Source organism: Pelodiscus sinensis, chromosome 5, assembly GCF_052426305.1.
Source record: "Pelodiscus sinensis isolate ZL-2025 chromosome 5, ASM5242630v1, whole genome shotgun sequence".
NCBI classification, from domain to species: domain Eukaryota; kingdom Metazoa; phylum Chordata; order Testudines; family Trionychidae; genus Pelodiscus; species Pelodiscus sinensis.
The window spans coordinates 130,617,975-130,637,236 of NC_143056.1; the positions used below are offsets into that span (position 1 = coordinate 130,617,975).

At 49.4% G+C, this 19,262-nt stretch overlaps 1 protein-coding gene across 5 annotated transcripts in view; it reads left to right on the forward strand.

The window, feature by feature from the left end:
• LOC102448644 (E3 ubiquitin-protein ligase rnf213-alpha-like) overlaps positions 1-18,712 on the forward strand; it is a 130,661-nt gene extending 111,949 nt beyond the window's left edge. For all 5 annotated transcript variants that reach the window (XM_075928855.2, XM_006120887.5, XM_075928853.2 and 2 more), the window contains 15 exons: positions 620-654; positions 1,281-1,375; positions 2,674-2,824; positions 2,990-3,155; positions 4,210-4,301; positions 5,310-5,558; positions 6,006-6,147; positions 7,444-7,527; positions 8,327-8,495; positions 9,630-9,825; positions 11,056-11,133; positions 11,651-11,851; positions 12,839-12,928; positions 14,194-14,354; positions 15,927-18,712. In XM_075928855.2, the coding sequence (XP_075784970.2) occupies positions 620-654; positions 1,281-1,375; positions 2,674-2,824; positions 2,990-3,155; positions 4,210-4,301; positions 5,310-5,558; positions 6,006-6,147; positions 7,444-7,527; positions 8,327-8,495; positions 9,630-9,825; positions 11,056-11,133; positions 11,651-11,851; positions 12,839-12,928; positions 14,194-14,354; positions 15,927-16,095 (2,078 nt within the window). In that variant the 3' untranslated portion in view covers positions 16,096-18,712. The remainder of the gene's footprint in view (positions 1-619; positions 655-1,280; positions 1,376-2,673; positions 2,825-2,989; positions 3,156-4,209; positions 4,302-5,309; positions 5,559-6,005; positions 6,148-7,443; positions 7,528-8,326; positions 8,496-9,629; positions 9,826-11,055; positions 11,134-11,650; positions 11,852-12,838; positions 12,929-14,193; positions 14,355-15,926) is intronic.
• Positions 18,713-19,262: the final 550 nt, after the last annotated feature.

Below are 19,262 nucleotides of genomic sequence, written 5' to 3' on the forward strand. Positions count from 1 at the left end.
ATTCTCCCTGGCTGTAAAAACCAGTTAAAAATATAACTGTGGAAAATCCTAGTAATTACTCGCTTAAACACACTGCGGGCCTCACAGTATTAAGCTTATACTCCAGAGTAGCACAGCTGGCTTCTCTAGAGTGGGGCTGGCAGCTGGAGCCAATGTGTGCCAGGAGCTGGCTTATGCGATCAGCTGGCTCCTGGCCCTGTACCCAGGGAACTGGCTGAGCCGCCTGCAGGCTCTGCAGTATAAGCTTTACACTGCAGAGCCCTCAGCACAGAGCTCCCCGGGAGCAGGGCTAGGAGCGGGCGAGTAACCGTAATGGTGCTTTTCAGTTAACTGTCTGAATAGTTACACTCTTACATCCTAGCTTCAAGCCAGCTCTGTCCCTCCAGGCAGGTCCTTTCCGACTGGCCAGAAATCGGGTGTAGAATGTTCTTTAACAAGATCATTTTTTACAAGCAGGAAATTTGGGGCCAGGTCCCTGGGGGTCAGATCCCAGCAGGGGCGAATCGGGCGTCGCTCCATAGGTGTCTGTGGAGCTATGGCGGTCCCCCCAGCTGAGGTTTGGGACTGCTGGGTTTGTGACTGTGCCGGTAGCTGATGGGTCTGATTCCCTCTCCCACAGGATGCCAGTGCGGGCAGATCTGGCGCATTGAAAATGTAAGTATCTCTTCATAGCTGCTGCTGGCTGTGGGTTTATCCTCAGCCTCTTGCTGTGTCTCTGTGTCTCTGTGACGTACGTGTGGGACTTCTCAGGGGAGGGCGATTGCTGCTGAGACATGGCTCCAGAGGCCCACACTGACTCCAAACCCCATCTCCCTACATAGAAACATGCACTCCCATTGCACCTAAACCTCCACCGCAGGGCTGGCCTGATGTCTGGGCCGGAGATTGTCACTGCTGTGCATCCAAGCTAGTCTGTGGTACCAGGGTTTCATCATAGCTGTGTTGATTCAGTAGTACTTTTAACACACAGGAGCAGGCTCCACAGACATTTGGTGCGTGTATATTCACACCCGACTTCCCCCGCACGACAAGCCCTAACTCCACCCAGCTATTCAGAGAAATGTGATCCTGCTCACAAGGCCGTTGTGTTGCACGCTTGCCCTCTCTCCTGTTCCTTGCTCTGAACATTTCTGCCACCAGTGGTTTGTGCAAAGTCTGTTACTTGCTCAGCTGCCCAGAGCGATGCTGTCCGGCTGGCAGTAGCGCAAACCATGCTACAGCTGTTGCCTTGCTGGCTCTTTAACAAGTGTCTAACGCTGATATTATTCCTGTGACAACAGTGCGGACGGCCTGTGGAAGTTAACAGATGCCTGTGCGGCTCCGAGGTCGGTGGGATCAGTTACAAACCCGTGGAGGGATTTGAGAAAGTAGACATGTAAGTTTAAAATCGAGTGGTACGGAAAAGGAACGAATGAGACTGTGTCAAGTGAACCCCACACAGCTGTCTGGACGTTGTTTACTGGGGGAACTATAGGTGCGGTTTTCCAGTCCTTTTCCCCACCCCAGTGTGATCCCACACGCACTGTAGTTATGAACTGGGTTGGGTAAAACACCAAATAAATACAGGTATTGTGGGAATCATACAATCATAGAATCCTAGAACTGGGAGGGACTTTGAGAGGTTGAGTCCAGTCCCCTGCCCTCAAGGCAGGACCAAGCACCATCTAGATCAGTGGTCCACAACCTTTTGTGGCTGCCGAGCGTCCAGGGGCAGGGCTGCTCACATGCCAGGTGTCCGGGGGTGGGGCCACTCATGCGCCGCGCTTCTGGAAGTGGGGCCATGCATGCACCACAAGCCCGGGGCAGGGGCTGCCCACGCGCCCTGCGCCCAGGACCGGCACTGCACATGTATCGTGCGCCGGGGGTAGGGGCCGCCCACGCGCCCTGAGCCCAGGGCCGGTACCGTGCATGTGCCGCGCACACAGGGTAGGGGGCCACTCATGTGCCCTGAGCCCAGGGCCGGCACCTTGCATGTGCCGCATGCCCGGGGCAGGGGCTGCCCTTGCACCACACGCCCGGGGCTGGCACCACGCATGTGCCGTGTGCCCGGGGCAGGGGCCGCCCATGCACCCTGAGCCCAGGGCTGGCACTGCGCATGTGCCGGGGGCGGGGCCAGCCCAGGTGTTTCGGCGGGCACACATAAATGCCCCAGCGGGCGCCATGGCGCCCACGGGCACCGTGTTGGAGACCACTGATCTAGATCATACCTGACAAGTGTCTGTCTAACCTGCTCTTAAATATCTCCAGTGATGGCGATTCCACAACCTCCCTAGGCAATTTATTCCAGTGTTTAACCACCCTGGCAGGTAAAAAAATTTTCCTAATGTCCAACCTAAACCTCCCTTGCTGCAGTTTAAGCCCATTGCTGCTTGTCCTATCATCAGAGGCCAAGGAGAACAATTTTTCTTCCTGTCCTTATAACTCCCTTTTAGATACTTGAAAACCTCTATCATGTCCCCTCTCTGTTTTCTCCTTTCCAAATTAAACAAGCCGAGTTCTTTTCAGTCTTCCCTCAAAGCTCCTGGTCTCTAGACCTTTCATCATTCTCGTTGCTTTTCTCTGAATGTTCTCCAATTTCTCCACATCTGTCTAGAAATGAGGGGCCCATTTTGAAATGTGGGGGGAAAGTCTGACCGCTGTGACTCTCAGATAAGTTGTGGTCTCTTACTACAGCACGAAGGATAAAACGGAGACAGGCTACGTGCTGGGGAGTCCGACCTCACGGAACAACGAGCCGGAGAGGGACTTGCCTGCAGCCTCAGTCTGCATGGCCAGGGCGCTGCTCCATTCTGCCATGCTCCTGGGGACTCTTACAGACAGACAGGTAGGAAAGCCAATGTCCCTGCACAACGTCTATCCTAACTGCTCCATGCTGTACACCTCTAGCAGGCTTTGGCTAAGTCACATATGGCCTTTATGGAGGTGTCTGTACCTGTCAGAGGAGAAATGCTCCCATGGAGCTAAGCCATGGAAATTCTTTGCCTTCTAGTCCATTTTGGAGCTAATGAAAGTGAAGCCCCAGGATGCCGAAAAGTTCTTCTGTGACCACCTGGGGAAAGACATCCAGTTCCTGGCCGAGTCGCTCAGTCAGAACATAGACGATGCAACAATGACAGTCCACCTGTTCCTCAGACACGTCCTTGACAGCACAGCCGGTCAGAAATGCCTCGTTTTGGAGCATGGGGGCAAACTATGGCCCATGGGCCACTCTGGCTTGCCAGATCTTGAGTCCCACCCCTGAGCTCCTGCCTGGGGAGGCTAGTTCCTGGCCCTTCCCTTTCTTTTCACCCTCCCCCAGCCTCAGCTCCCCCAGCACCTGGGTGGCACAGTTTCTGCACTGCCAGCCCTCTGCTCTGGGCGGTGGAGTCAGCAGGGGACAGAAAGAAGGGGAGTAAGGCAGGAGGTCCCAGGGGAGTGGTAAGGGGTGGGGTGCAGGGGGTCCCTCAGGGATGGTCAGGGAGTGGGGAGCGGAGTGGGGATTGGACAGGAGGTCGAGGAGGGAGGGGGAGGTTAGATGGGGGTAGAGGCTGGACCATGCCTGGCTGTTTGGGGAGGCACAGCTTCCCCCATCCTTCAATACCCCATCCTTCAATACCCCACCCTCCATACAATTTCTGAACCCAATGTGGCCCTCAGGAGAAAAAAGTTTGCCCACCCCTGGTTTAGCAGCTGTTGGGTTTTTTTGTTTTCTGGTTTTTAATTTGTGTTTTCTGTTTACTGCTGTATTTTTGACAAAGCAACAAAAAGACTAAAATTAGGTCCAAAAAGTTTACCAGCTGGGGTGGGAATGGCCCAACAGGATAACTCACATTGGGATCAGGTGGGTTCTCTCACTTGGACTCTTGCCCGTCAGACTTGGTGTCTCTCTCTAACAGATGTGCAGTAGCTCAGGGCGAGGGGACGAGCATGGTGTAGAAATCACTGGTGAGGCTCCGTGGCCAGTGTTCCACAGGGGGTCACAGCAGATGACCACAACACTGTCTTCTGGTCTAAGATTCTGCAAACCACCCAGTACCCTGATTTTTAACTGGCTAATATTTTAATGTCCTCCTGTGTCTTATAACTCAGGAATCCAGTTGCCTGGTCACACCCGTGATTCATTGTGCTACCAATGAACAACAATATTTCCTGCAACTGCTCAGCTTTAGAGCTGCTCATTATAGTATGTTGCATGGTGAAAGTTGGTGTGTAACGGTGCATTTCTTACAGACGCAAACATGGCGATTAAGTTTATGCGTGAAAAAGAAGACAGAATCTTGTGGGAAAATGGCTTCAAAGCTGTAACTCAGCCCTTCTTCCAGGTACGTGAGGGCCTGTACATGATAAATATATCACACATATAGCCAGTTGTTCACCCAGAATAAGAGAGAGCCAGCAAAGACCCACCTCGCAGGTCCATGCCACCATCTGAAACAAGAAGTCACAGAAAATATTTCTAAATGGTCCTTGTTTTGCCCCCAACAATCCCTCGGTGCTCAGATGCCCCAGTGATGGGCATGTTATAAGACCCTGGCAGAACAGCATAGACTATATTAAGCCTGGCTCATTTTTCCAGCAACAACCAGTCCATCGTGTTCAGCATGCTAGAGAGGAAATCCCTGCATGTCTGTAACCTAGTATTACACTGCCTGCCGCTCAGCTTTTCTCGGAGTTCTCCTGGCTTTTCATTATTGTTAGTAAGAGTCCAGTAGGGCCTCTGAGCTGAAACCAGGATCACGGGCTGTTGTGCTCAGCACTGCATAGAGACACACAGGAAGAGCCCCTGTGTGCTGGAGGCAGGGAGAGCGGGGGGTGAGAGTGGGGCACGGTCCCATCACTTTATACCCCCCCATAAGGGCAAGCAACAGAGGAGAGAGAGTGGAGGGGGTGGGGTCTTGGGGGGATGGGCAGTGCAGAGGCGGGGCCTACAGCAGACGGGTGGAACCATGGTTTGGGTGGCAGTGCCCACATCTTTTAGGGAGCATCCATCAGCCTTAGCGGGTGCTGCACAGACACACACACCCCACTCTGTCATGCCAGGCACTGCACAGACACTGTGAAAGTCAGTCACTGCCCTGTACAGCCCCCAGTTGACACAGACAAAGGCAAGATTATTGTCTCCTTTTTGCAGGTGAGAAGTAGGGATGCAGGGTTGTGAAACAGCTTCTCTGAGATCGCTCCGGGAGTCAGTGGCAGAGCCACGAACTGAACCCAGATCTCTAGTCGAGTGCCTTAGCCCCGCCCCATCAGTGCTGCCTCTCAGGCCCATGGGGAGAGCTGGCCCCTCCTGTAACAAGACTCGATTCCTGACCGGCCTCTCGCTTCCACAGGTGCTGGAGCAGAAACTTGCTTCTGCAAAGCAGCAGATGATCGAGGAGGGACCTCATGGTTCCAGCCTTCTCCTGAAAGTAGCCTACGGCCAGTCCCTGCCTGTCAGCCCCCAGCAGAGCAGTGGGCTGATCAGCATGCCCTGCATGTGGCGGTTTGAACAGCGGATGACAGTCCAGCGCCTGACCCATCTGGTGCAGCAAGATAATGTTGCAAACCAGTTCCCTGTGCTCCTGGAACTGCTGTCCAAGGTGCTGGGATTATCTTAATGAATGTGCACACACAAACACCACATGGGTTGGAAGCATGTGCACACACATGCATACACCTACATGCACACCCCTCCGCGCGTGTATACACATATATACACCCACATGTGCACACCCATCCCCACACACGCATACCTTTGAGTGCACCCCCCACATGCATACACCCATGTGTGCACACCCACACATGTACCAATGGCCCAGTCAAAGTTTGGGGTCTGGTGGCTGTTTCAATTGGAAGCAGACGTGGATGGAGTCTGGTACTTTCCTTAGTGCCGTTTGTCTTGTTTACAAAGTCCCTGATCCTTGAGCCCTGAGCACTCAGCTTGCTGGGAACAGCGTTTGTTGCAAGAGCAATCTGTGAGCCTGTGTCCTAGGTTTTTCCATAGTGCCCCGCCCCATGCTAAAGAGGCGCTTCCTTTTCTCCTGCAGCACCAGCACATCCGACATGTTCGGCACCTGCCCGACATTCTCACTCTGCAGCGCACTCTGATCCGCTGTTTCCAAACCGGCGAGATCCATGAAGGCAAAAGGCTTTCCGTGCGAGCGTTCCTGGAGCGCGACTGCCTCACAGGTACACGTCAGGCTTCTGGGGCTCGGGCCCAAAATCCACCCTCAGCAGAGTTCTGCTACAGTCAGTGGGGCCAGATCCCCCACTCCTCATTCCGTCGGAGCCCCCAGTACCACAGGGATCTCCTCGCAGCCAGACCTGCCAGCTGTGTGGCAGCTCTGCACTGTGGGGACAGTCCCCGGAAGCCGCAGTGCACCCCAGCATCAGTCCAACCCTATTTCCTGAGCAGCAGTGATGAAGCCCAAGGACTTATCTAGCACAGTTTTGCTGCTGTAAGCTGCATCCCCAGCGGGAGACTTTACTGGTACGGGATATTCTACACCAGCCACGTGCTGCAAGGGTAGCCCGGGCCTTGATCCTATCAAGCAAGCCACAGATTGACACTTTCACAGACTGGGCCAGGAAGAGAGAGGGGCTTTGTAGCCTGGTGTTTAGGGCACTCGCTTGGCAGAGCCAGGCTCTAGACCCCTTGCTCCTGTGAGTATTGAAGTAGTTTATATAAAGTGGAGCATGTTCCACAGGAGAGGTTGAGGGCTTGGCCCAGTGTACCCAACAGCCTGGTAGTTGGGCCGCTCTCCTGCATCTCTTGGGACCCTGGGTTCTAGTCCTGGATCTGTGTAAGACAGACGGGGGTTTGTGTGCAGGTCTCCCACAACTAGGGTGAGAGCTCAAACTGCTGGTACAAGGGCACCACCCCGGTTTCCTCTGCCTTGGGCAGGGCCTGCCTTGGAAGCTGGCTTCTGAGAATGCCTGCTGGGTGGGGCTTCTGCGATAGGTGGAGAATCAGAGACATACCAGGCTAGATGGGACCTCAGGAGGTCGCCAAGTCCAGGGTCGAGTAAACCTGGCAGGGGTTCATCCAGCATGTCCTGAACAACAACCAACCAACCAAACGACAAATGGCGGCATTCCAGCCTCTCTGGGAGCTCACGGAGGGATGGGGTGGACATGCTGGGGCCTTTACCAGTAGGAGTTTAAGTAACTTCAGAGTTAAGTGGTGATTATAAATATTTAAATTTGTTGTTCGGGTGCACAAAATGGCAGTTAGGTCCCTAAACCCCTTTGTGGCTCTAGCCATCAGAGCCTAAGTCTCTCAAAAATCAATCTTAGGCTCTCAAGAAGCTTAAGTGCTTTTCAAAATGCTACCCCACATGTGGAGATAAATCTTCTTTGATGTCACAAGGCCAATTACAATTTCAGCCAGTCTTTTTCTCTGAGGGGTATTTGTGCAAGAGGGAAACACATTTTTTTCCATGGAAAACCTCTGCTGATAAATGCCGTCTTCCCTTCCGACGTTAGATGATCAGCGTTTGGCTTTTGAGAGGGCCGTGCAGACTGTTCGGAAAGTGTGGAGCAATTTAAGGTCAAGCCCCCAGAGCTCAGGTATTTTGACTTTCCTGTTGTTTTACTTTCCTTTCTAAGTATTTTTCTATCACTAGACTCCTGCGCTGATACAAATCTCTCTCTGCCGATGCGGGTATCCACGGATAGACATCGGTATCCATTGTTCCTCAGGGCTCTGCTCCCTCTGCTATGCTGGCAGCTCTTCTCAGCCGTGCAGCTGTACCGCACCCAACCCCACTGCCAGTACGGCTGTGCAACCCCAGACAGGAGACACCTTGGCTGAGTCGGGGCTGATCACAATGTTTCTTGGGATAGAGCCCTGCGGATCAGCGGATACCAATGTCTGTCTGCAGATATCTGCGTCCGTGAGCAGACATTTGTATCCGTGCAGCTCTCAATCTATCACATACCAAACCAGCTCTCTAATAGCAACGAAGCTGAGTCTGCACCAGAGTGATAGCCTGATTCCCAGCTGTTCCCAAAGTAACCCCTATCCTGTGCAGACCGGAACAGCTGTAACCCACTCCCAGTCGTCCCAGTGACTTGACTGGGGCTGCTTACAATGTCCACAGCTCAGAAAGAACACAGCCCTGGGTGAGGAAGGGGGTGTGTCCTGAAAGGGCAGGAATAATCCCATCGCTCTGTTACATTCGCTGCTGAGCGCTGCCCCAAGTGGAAATTACTCCCTAGACTTGGGGGAACTTTTCATTTTTTTCTAATTTGGAGAATTATTTTGTGAAACACGTTTCCTTCCCCAGCCGAGTTCTACCGAAGCCATTGGACACCTGGTTCCCTAGTTTCACGTCCCGGGTGTCAAGGACTCTCTGCTTTGTTACAGAAATCAGCATCCCTGAGGAACTGCAGAGCAAGGAGATCAGTGCTGACACTGCCATCCTGGACCTCCTACCAACCACTCCATCCATCATTTCCATGGTCACCAAGTTCTTAATACAGCTGCAGAACAGCTGCATTGACACAGCTGCCAAGCTCACTAAGGAGAAGCAAAGGTATCCTTCATCCCTCACCCCCGAGGGAATCACATCGATGAAGTAACTTTAGTTACCCGTTGTCACTGCTCACAGGTCATGCCCACACTCGGCCCCTCAGCTCCTGGAGGGACCCCCACCCTCCAGTGCGGTAGCCCCTTCTCGGGGAGCCCACTCCACTCCAGTGGCAGTGAGACAGCCCTTTCTCAGGGAGTCCACTCCAGTGCGGTGACCCTCTCTTGGGGGGCCCACTCTCACCTGGGGGATCCGTCCCCGGGACGGTGCCTCTCATGGCCTTCAGCTGCCTGCCTCTGCCGTGAGCCCCCTTGGGGGGTCCCCTCTCTCTGGACCCCCGGGGCCGCCACTCCCAGAGGGAATAGCGCCCCCCTGTTCTCTAGACCAGAGCAACCAGCAGCCAGCACAAAACAGAAGGGTTTATTGAGCTTTGAACACAGCAACGGGTCTCTCAGGCCAGTAGGCCTGGGCCCTCAGAACACACATTAGCTTCCCCTGAGCTAGCTGAGCTCTGCCTGCTCTGCCCTCGGTCCCCCCAAAAAACCACCCAGTCTTCCAGCAGAGCCTCCAAAAAACCCCAGCAACAGCCCCTCCCCCATCCATTGTCTTCTCCCCAGGTAAGAGGGTCTCCCGGGCCCCTTTTCTCCACCTCCTCTCCTCCGTCCAATGTTCTCCCCTCGCTGAGGTCAGCTGGGTTTGGATGCCGGGTCCCTCTCTGCAGCCTATTGTCTGTCCTCTGGCCAGAACTGGCTGTGTCCTCCAAGCAGGGTCGGGGCCACCAGGATACCAGACACCACGGCTCCAACTTTGGGCTGTTCTCTGAAACAACAAACTCCCCCCCCCCTTGTCACATTAAATCAGTAACTGTTGGGCACTGAGGCCCCCTGTATGTAACACCCCCCTTTGAACCTCCAAAACCCCCCACTTCCTCACACCCATAAATCCACAATTCATCTTGAAACCTCAATCCTGAGCCTCCATCTCCCTTCCATTGGTATAAAACAGTCCTTTGCTCCATTGAAGAGCCAGATTCTAACCATGGTTCTGTTGGGTGGGATTGGGCAAGTCAGTTTCCTTTCACCTTGTCTCAGTTTTCCCATCTGTAAAATGGGAATAATGTTGTCCTGTCCTGTTTTCCAGGTCTGTTTCAGCAGAGGAGGTGAAGCCTTCCTCTGTATTAAGTGTTACCGAGAGCGACTTGGTCACCATGGCGCTGTTGAACTTCCAGTATGTGCTAGAGGAGGATGGAACCAAGACCACCTACTTCAACTTCCTGACGCTGCAGAGACAAGTGATTCACCGCTTCATCAGTGGGAAGCCCGTTGTGAAAGTCCAGGTGAGTTCAGGGTGACACCATGGAGTCGGTGTTTTGCCACAGCCTGCAGCACAGCCAGAATTTCACCTTCACTGCTTGTAACTCAGTGATCTGGCACCTGTGTGGAGTCATCCCCAGCCGAGCAAAAATCGGTACAGATCACAATCTAATCAGGAGGGATAGGTAGAAATAGCAGTGGGAAGTGAAAGACCTGATTTACTGTCATCTTACTCCAGATTTATGCCTGTTTAGCTCCCTGCAGTGGGGTGATACTGGTGTAAATTGCGAGTTATGCACTGGCAAATCAGTTAGGTTAGGTTAAAAAATTCAAGTGTGTCTGCATGACTTTGGAGCCTAGGACCTGTTTTTGAAAAGCGATTTAGGCACTTGGGAGAAGAGCTGGTTGTGAATTTGTTGACATAGTATTGTTGGAAAATATCAGTTCGTCAAAATCAAAACCTGTGGGAACATGCTGATTTTGACAAATTGTTCATTAAGAAAAAAAAGAAAACTGGAGAAGTGTTTTGCAAATATCAGAACATCATTTTTCCTCATTTCACCTGCTGGTTTGGAACAACTGAGTGTGAAATTGTAGTTTAATTTTTAAAAAGGTCAAAACCAGAATTAAATATTTCTTTTAAATTATCAAAACATAACATTTCAATTGACTCAAACCACATTTATTTCAGGTTTTCTGACTGAAAATGTATAAGATTTTGAGTTCCCATCTTGATTTGGAAGAGAGAATTGTTTGAACTTTCAAATTCTCACAGGACAGGAAAAATATTCCCCTCCCCCCAGCTCAGCTTAGGTGCCTAAATCCCTCTGATTTGCAGTGAGACTTGGGCTCCTAGGGCCAGATTTTGAAAGTACTTAGGCACCCAGAGGGCCTAGTGGAATTTTCAAAAGCACTGGAGCAGGATTAGATGCTTGAGTCCCCCTGAAAAACAATATGATTTAGGCACCCAAGTTACTAAATCATCTGTGACATTTGGACTCACATTCCTAAGTCACTTAGGCAGTTCTCAATACTTTAGCCTGAACTTCCATTGGTTTCAATCTGTGATTTTTAAAGATCACACCAGGCACCTTTAAAAATCTGGCCCTAAGAACCAGAGCCACTTTTCAAAATGGGCCTTTGGCTCCTAAATCCCTTAGACACATTTGAAAATTATACTCTAATTCTTGGTGTGGCTTCAGGTTTTTTTAATTGAAAAATGCGTTATAACCTAGCTATGTTTTCTTTCTCAGACAACTCCATCCATCACACTGAACAATGTGAAAACTCTACACTCCACAAAACTTAAGGTTAAAGATCAACTGCACCAGGTAAGATAAAAAACAATGTTGGGTCCCCGCCCCCAGCTCCAAAATCTTTCTCTCCCTCCCTCGCACTGTAAAAGGCTTTCACAGCCACTACAGAGTCAGAAGGTTGAGTAAATATCCAAACCTATATGATATCCACACGCTCATTAAGAGCAACACTCTAATAATCCACTTGTGTTTCAGTGCCTCCAGGGTTTGGGTGCTCAGCATGAGATGTTGGAACAGCACGAAGCAACTGTAGACTAGGCCAGGATCAAGCCCATGAGCAGGGCACCAACAGAGGGCCCCAGGACCTGGTGATTTAGAAGGACTTGGGGCTTTGGGCCTTTAAATTGCTGCCTGAGCCCTGCATGGTGCAGTCTGGGTGGCACTGAGAGCTGGCTTGGATCATACAGGGGCAGGGTGGAAACACCCAAGGCTGCGTATTTTCAAAGTTGCCTAGCACACTTGCATGCTGAGTGTAATGGGAACTGGCTGTGGGAATCCCAGAGAGCCTTTTGTCTCCTGCTGCTCTCCATAGGAGCCCCTGAGCGTGAGTCTGATGAGACGCATTATGGAAGATGCCAGGTCAGTGAGTGACATTTCCAGAGCCCTCTCCACCCTGAAAGTGGCTGCAGAGTTCCTGGCCGTGACAGGAGGGGACCCAGAGCAGCGCCTGACGGAGTATGTCAGAACCGAGCTGAAGATGGAGGCTCATGCAAAGCAGTTCAGAGACTTACCAGTAAGAGAGTAACTTGGTTTTGAATGCACAGCAATGAAAGTGAACACACACTTTTTGTTTTCATGCTTTTAACCATAGATGAATATGCAGTAGGATTGTTTTTAGACTGCTGAGAAAAAGGAGGGGTTTTCGCTAACTGAATATTTTTGCTTTCCATGGAAAATTTCAGCTCTCCTTCTAAGAAATGAGAACTTTTGGATTTCATCCAAAATGGAAAACTTTGGACAGAGAAATAAATCAATTGTCTGATTTTTTAGAAAAGGTTGAAATTCTTACCAAACATTTAATTGAAATAATCCGTGGAAGAAAACCCATTCTCTGACCAACCCTCCTGTATAGAATAGAATAGAGATGGCCAAGTTGATTAAAATGAAACATTCTGCGGGAAGTCTGCTCACCCACCTCCTAGCTCCCCATGTTTTTCAGCTCTCCACTTCCCCCTCAAGACCAGGTCACTTTTGAAAACGGAAGATTCCTAACGCACTTAGGTGCTTCTGAAAAAATTACCCTGCATTTATTTACAGGGATTCGTTTTCTTTGTTATATCTTAGCCCCTTGTGCTGGCTGCCTCTAGACACGACTACAATACTAATAAATGATGCTAATTAATAATCTGCATGGCCAGTCTCTGAAAATGCCTGCCAGGTACCAGCAGGATCCCAACTTTTCAACCCAGAGCTTGGCCACAGAGTTCTACTCAGTGAACTGCTCACTGCACTGAACTAGTTGACTAAATTGAAACAGGAAATAGTCTCTCTCTGCCTGCAAATTGCTGTTAAAAGCTGCTTTTGCACTTCAGCAAACTCTGGCTCCCAGTGTTTGGCCAGTGACTCCCACCAGCTCGGTAATCTGACATTCTTTAAAACTCTGGCAGCAGCGAGGCAGCTGCAAAATGAACACAGAATGTGCTCACTTCTGCAATGAGGATTTATGTCTCTGTGTCAGGGCTTTTCTGGGTAAATCCCTCTCTGTGTTGTTCCATCCCAGGTTGTCCCCCAAACCCAGCTGAAGCACGTCCTGTCTCTGTGGCAGATCCTGTCAGCAAAGAGGTCGGCGCTTCTTGTAGAAATGAACCAGGTAATGGAGGAAACGTGCCCCAGGGAGTGCCTGGAACGGGGCTGGGTCTCCAGCTCAGCCAGGAGTTACTGGGCCAGAGGGAGCAATCTTTGAGGAGACTCTCTGGCCTGGGTTAGGCAGGAGGCTGGGCTGGGCCGGACGGGACCCGATAGCTGCAATACTCTCAATGAATTGCAGTCGGCTGCTTGCCCACGTCTTGGTTCGTTAGGGAACACGTCCCGGAGATCAGATGGGTTTGTTGGTAACCGCAACTCAGAGTATAGAGAGACGTCTGCTGGTCTTGCCCAGACGGGAAGAAGAGCTGTGTGGTTTGAAAGCCTGTCTCTTTGAGCAACAGGAGTTGGTCCAGTAAAAACAATCACCTCTCCCACCGTGTCTCTGATATCCTGGGCCCCATGTGGCTACCAGCACTAGCATAGTACTGGAAGAAAGGCTCCATGCAGGTGGGTTCTCCCTAGTCCTGCACCCTCAGGACCTGAGTGGTCATAAACCATGGAGTTTGCTGGACATGGGGAGGTCAAAGCCCCCCCCCCCCCCGCCTTTCAGTCCTGCTCTGCTTCTGCCACTGGTCCCACTGCCTCCAGCCCAGCCAAGTCTGTGGTCCCACCACTGCTGGCCTGGCTGGGGCTGCACTCCGAACCGCCAGACGGACCTGGGCTGTGCTGCTGAATCTGTCTAGCTGGAGCTTTCTTGTCCGTCAATATGTGTGGTCCAGCAGGACGACAGATGTTGCCAGGCTGGAGAGGTTCACCCTGTACTGTACCAGTCTTTATGAAGCCACCTTGTGCTGCAGCTGTTAAAGTCACTTTCCGCAGAAGCTGTTCTCCCAGTTACGCACGGCAGCAAGTCATACGGACGGGCTGGCTGACAGGTTACAACAAAGACCCAGACCGGTTCAGGCCAGGTAACTGCTAGAAACAGCTCTACAGTCCAATGTTCTCTTGGCACAGTGTGCTGCAAGCATTGCGATACCAGGATGGAAAATGTGAGCTGGCTGGACAGACGTTATCCCAGCACTTACTGGCCAACAAAAGTGATCACAGCTTTTCCGGCCACAGGGATTACAGCGCTGGCCTGAGGTCACATGCAGAGCCACGTCCTCCCTCCCGCCCTAGGACCATCCCCGTGTCACTGGGCTACACCTACTCTGAGCCAAATGAGGGATCTCTTCCCTCAGGCCCATCCTCAGCTGCCCTGTGCCTGGGGCATCCCGCCGCATCTGTAGCACCCTGCAGCGGCCCCACTCACTGTGCTTCTCATTTCAGGATCCCTTCTTCCTGCTCGACAAGAAGTACCACACTGAGCTGAGTGAGAAGCAGAGGTCGGAGCTAACAACCGCGTTATCCACTGTCAATATGGAGTCCTTTGTCATTGAGCTGCACGAAATGATCACCGTGTCGCTGGAAAGCTATGAAAGCTCTTGGGGGTAACAGCCTCGTTCTCGTATCTGTGCAGATGCCAAGGGCCCCTCTATGAACATTTAGCTCCAGATGAAAAAAAAATTTTTTTACTTGTTGTTTGGGGCAGGCCGCACCCCTTTAGCAATTATTTCCTGTGGTGGGTAGGTGGTTTGTCTGTTTTGAGTAACGCAGGTAAAAAGCTAAAGGCAAATGTAGGTGGCAAAATAATTAATTTTAAAATCACCTGCATATGACTTGTGTGCTGCATTAAAAGGGAAAGATCAAATCATGTGGCATGTAAAAGGTCACTGTCCATGGATTCCCAGGTCCTCTCAAATCAGATAATATGCAGCTGATGCTAGTCTAGGCTAGAGAGTCTCAGGCTTCTCACCCTGCAGAACTAGAAGGGCTCTGAGAAGAGCAATGAGAGTGATCAGGTGTGTGAAGAAGCGGCTGTGAAGAGAGACTGAACAAAGTGGGATTTTTACCTGGGAAAAGAGGAAATTTGCTAATGGTCTGTAAAATACTGACCGGTCGACAGGAGTAAGGTCGGGGGCATTCACTCTTCCTGTTCCATCACACAAGAACAAGATGATGTTCAATGAAATTGAAAGGTGGGAAATTCAAATCTGGTCAAAGGAAATAGTTTTTCTTATGGCTTGTGAGTAGCCTGTGGAACTCACTGCTGCAGGAGGTCAGTGAGGCTGAGAAATTAGTGAGACTTAAACAATGGTTAGGCATTTCTATGGGTAACAAGAATATCCTTTGTTAATTATAAAAATTCCAGCAGGGATATTAAATCTCATTCTTTAGGTAAGAGATGGAGTTTTGATATCTTCTGTTCCTTATGGACTCTTAATGCCTTGTTTTCTTCCTCAGAATTATGTCCAATACTGGATAATTTCACCCACCTCTGTTTAAGTACACACCATTTTGCTTAAAAATTGATGGGAGGAAATGTTACCTCTTGTCTGACACCTCTTGAATATTCACTGAGACTTTAGAAACTATACACATTGGGCTTTTTTTAATGACAAATTTAACTTTAGACTAAATGTACATTTTCTCGGGAAGCACCTACCTTCCTCAAAAACTCTAGTTTAGAAAACCAACAGTTTGGGGACACTTTTCAGCAGCATTGAGTTGAAAATGTTTACTTCTTATTTGCTGAAAAAACAAATTATTCAGGGATGGGAAGCCTCATTGTACATACCAAAAAGTCAAAACTTTCTGCAGAAAAATACCTCCCTTTATTTCAGCTAAGTGATGAGCAGTGTGCAAAGGGAGCTGAAGGAACTGGGTGTGTCTGTCAGACTTGACACTAAGGCCACATCTATACTTCCAGGAAGATCGACACTCCAGTCGATCTTCTTGCATTCAATTTAGAAGGTCTGGTAAAAGACCTCTTGACTCCAGAGAGTTTCTCCCATCATCCTCCCGCTGTGGGGCCACCCCAGAAAATTGATGCAAACTATGTTCAAAACATGTAGTTGGAGTTGTGTATCTTGCATTGATTTTCTCTGTCAGTGTAGACCTGGCCTTAGTCTTTGCGAACCAGCGTCCTATCCATTTACAGTCTTCTTTTCTTTTATGAACAGGATAGTGGAGACCTTTAAAGAATATTTAGAAAATGAGGGAAAAGAGATTCACATTGAGAAACTGACCAGCGCTGAGAGCCAAGACCTTACGCTGGAGAACGTCATTTCAGTGTGGAAAACTGCCGTGCTGATCAGCAAAACCTTCGCCCACTCGTACGTTCAAGAGTGAAGGGTCTATGAACTGTTTCCTGTGGATTCCAAAATAAGTTGCTGCATCTACTGTAGAATCCACAGTGCTTTAGGGAGAGGTGTTTCCTTGAGAAGTGAATCTCATCGCATCACTAGGCCTGGGTATCACCTGAATGAAAACAAGCCGTCAGTCGGATTGAAGTGGTGCCCTGGCTGGGAGACATGAGTTTGAGATGTTATGGGCGTGACCAGCTGTGCTAATGTTGCCATGCGCATTGCTCTCTGCAAGTTGGTGAATTTCAATGAAAGAAACAATTTCTCAGAGCTGCTTTTTAAGCCTTATGTATATAACCCACCTTTAGGCATTACGCCAGCTGTCTCCCTCCTGCCAATGGTTGAACCACAGAGGATGAAAATTCCATTTCAGTGGCTTATTTCTGTTTATCTTAATCCAGTTTGTTAGCCTTAACCTGGACTAAAGCTGTCCACACAGGAATTGAAACCAATTTAACATAAGCAGTTTAAAAATGACATCACTGCAAGTTTCTCGTGTGGACAGGGTCAAACCTGAATCAGCTTAAATTAGATATACAAAAAAATCACATTTAATCCCTTTTAAACCAAAATCTGAGGCCTGGTCTGCAATATGGCGTCAGGATGACGTAAGGCAGCTTCCGATGTGCATCTGCACACTAAAGTTGTAAGTCTCCCATTCCACCAATCTAATAACTCCACCTCCACGAGAGGCATAGCAGGTCAATGCAGTTAGGGTGATGCAGAGTCCATGCAGACACTGTGTTACTTACATCCCCGGGTAGCTGTCAGCCATGGGATGAGGGAGCTCCAGTTGTCAGCTCCACATGGCACTCATTGCCCCACACTCCAGCTGTCACCCTGCCAGAAGCAGGATAGTGTGGACGCCAACAGGCTATTTAATGGCTGAGATAGCCTTAGGTTGACCTAACTGAAGTCAACCTAAGTTTGTAGTGTAGATATGCCCTCTAGAGTGTTTACATAAGGAATGCTTAAATCTGTTTAGCAGCCTGTTAGTTCAATCAATGTGACCTGTGTGTGAACTGAGTCTGGGTTTTGTGTGTGTGTGTTTTTTAAAGAACTTCAGAGGGGTAGCTAAGTTAGTCTGTACAGGATAAACTTTAAAAAACCAACAGATTGTCTGGTAGCACTTTAAAGACTAATTTCTGCATCTGAAGAAGTGGGCTGTGCCCATGAAAGCTCACGATACCATCTATGGCTGTGTCTAGACTGTCCAGTTTTTCCGGAAAATCAGCCACTTTTCCGGAAAAACTTGCCAACTGTCTACACCGGCTGCTTGAATTTCTGCAAGAACACTGACTTCCTACTGTAAGAAATCAGTGCTTCTTGTGGAAATACTGTTCTGCTCCTGTTCAGGCAGAAGTCCCTTTTGCACAAAGCTTTTGTGCAAAAGGGCCAGTGTAGACAGCTCAGATTTGTTTTCCGCAAAAAAGCCCCAATCGCGAAAATAGCGATTGGGGCTTTTTTGCGGAAAAGTGTCCGTGCCAATCTAGACACTCTGTTCCGAAAATGCTTTTAACGGAAAACTTTTCCGTTAAAAGCATTTGCGGAAAATCATGCCAGTCTAGACGCAGCCAACATGTTTTGTTAATCTATAAAGTGCTACCAGACTGTGTTGTTTTTAAAGAAGACTGCCTTGTTAGTGAAAAGAGGTCAAAAAGCTCACCCTGTCCAGGGGAGTATCCACCTGGTTTAGGCTCCTCAAAACCTCCGCTGCTTTTGAAAATGGCACAGAAGCTCCTCAGTGACTCCGGCATGTTTGAATATGTTACTGTTATTTTTTTGCACTATGAGAGCATCTTAATGAAGGTCTGTAATGAGATGTGTGATGTTGGACTCATTAGTCCTTATGGAACTATGCTTATGAATGGGAATGTGCCTAACATGAATATGCTTTATGCAAAATGCTACATGTAATCTCTCACTGGAAAGCTTGTGATCCCCTGGATGTGTCTGCGTGTATCATTATTGTATCTGAAATTAGGAATAGTGACTGTAGATTTATTACCAATGTGTTCATGGTGGGAAAAGCCTACTTCCAGCCCAAGAGGAACAATGAAGAAGCCAGACACAGAGCTTGTAGCCCATTAGTAAAAGACAACCGAGTGGGAGGAGAACCGTCTTCCTCCAGATGTGCTACAAAGACGTGTCCATGTTGCCTGATGCTGGAATCCAGCTTGAATTTGTACCTTTCCACGGAGGTGTTAGGGAATCAAAGGCTTCCTGCCCTATGGAAATTCTATATAAAGGAAGGGAAGTAAACAATGACTCTTCAGCTGGCTTTAGGGACTGCCACACCACCCTGAAAGGGTACTTGAAAATACTTGGAAACGAAAGGACTGTAATGAGAGGTAGAGAACTGCTTGGATCCAGGCCAGAAAGGATTCCTCTGTCCTGAGAAACCCTTTACTGAAATAAAAACTGGGGTGAGAAATTATGATTTGTAACAAGTTCTCTTAATGTATTAGGTTTAGCTGGCCTGTTTTGTTTTATTTTGCTTAGTAACTTTCTTTGCTCTGTCTGCTGTTGCTTGCAACCACTTAGCTCCTACTTCTTATATTTAATAAAATCACTTCTGTTCATTAATAAGCCCAGTGTAAATAATTATCTGGGGTGGGTGGGATGATAGCTGAGCATATTTCTCATTGACACAGGTGGCAAACAAGTTATGAGCTTGCTCTGTATTAAACTCTATACAGAGTAAAGCAGATTTATCTGGGGCTTTGGGCCCATTGTGTGCTGGGCCAAGTCCCCCTTTGACTGAGCCTTCCCAGAGCTGTTCTGATCTCAGGCTGTGTCTAGACTGGCAAGTTTTTCCGCAAAAATCATCTGCTTTTGCGGAAAAACTTGCCAGCTGTCTACACTGGCCGCTTGAATTTCCGGAAAAGCACTGATGATCTCATGTAAGATTGTCAGTGCTTTTCCGGAAATACTATGCTGCTCCCCTTCGGGCAAAAGTCTTTTTCCAAAAGACTTTAGCGCAAAAGGGCCAGTGTAGACAGCACAGTACTGTTTTCCGCAAAAAAGCCCCAATCGCGAAAATGGCGATTGGGGCTTTTTTGCAGAAAAGCGTGTCTAGATTGGCCACAGACGCTTTTCCGCAAAAAGCTTTTGCGGAAAAGCATCCTGCCAATCTAGACGCGCTTTTCCGAA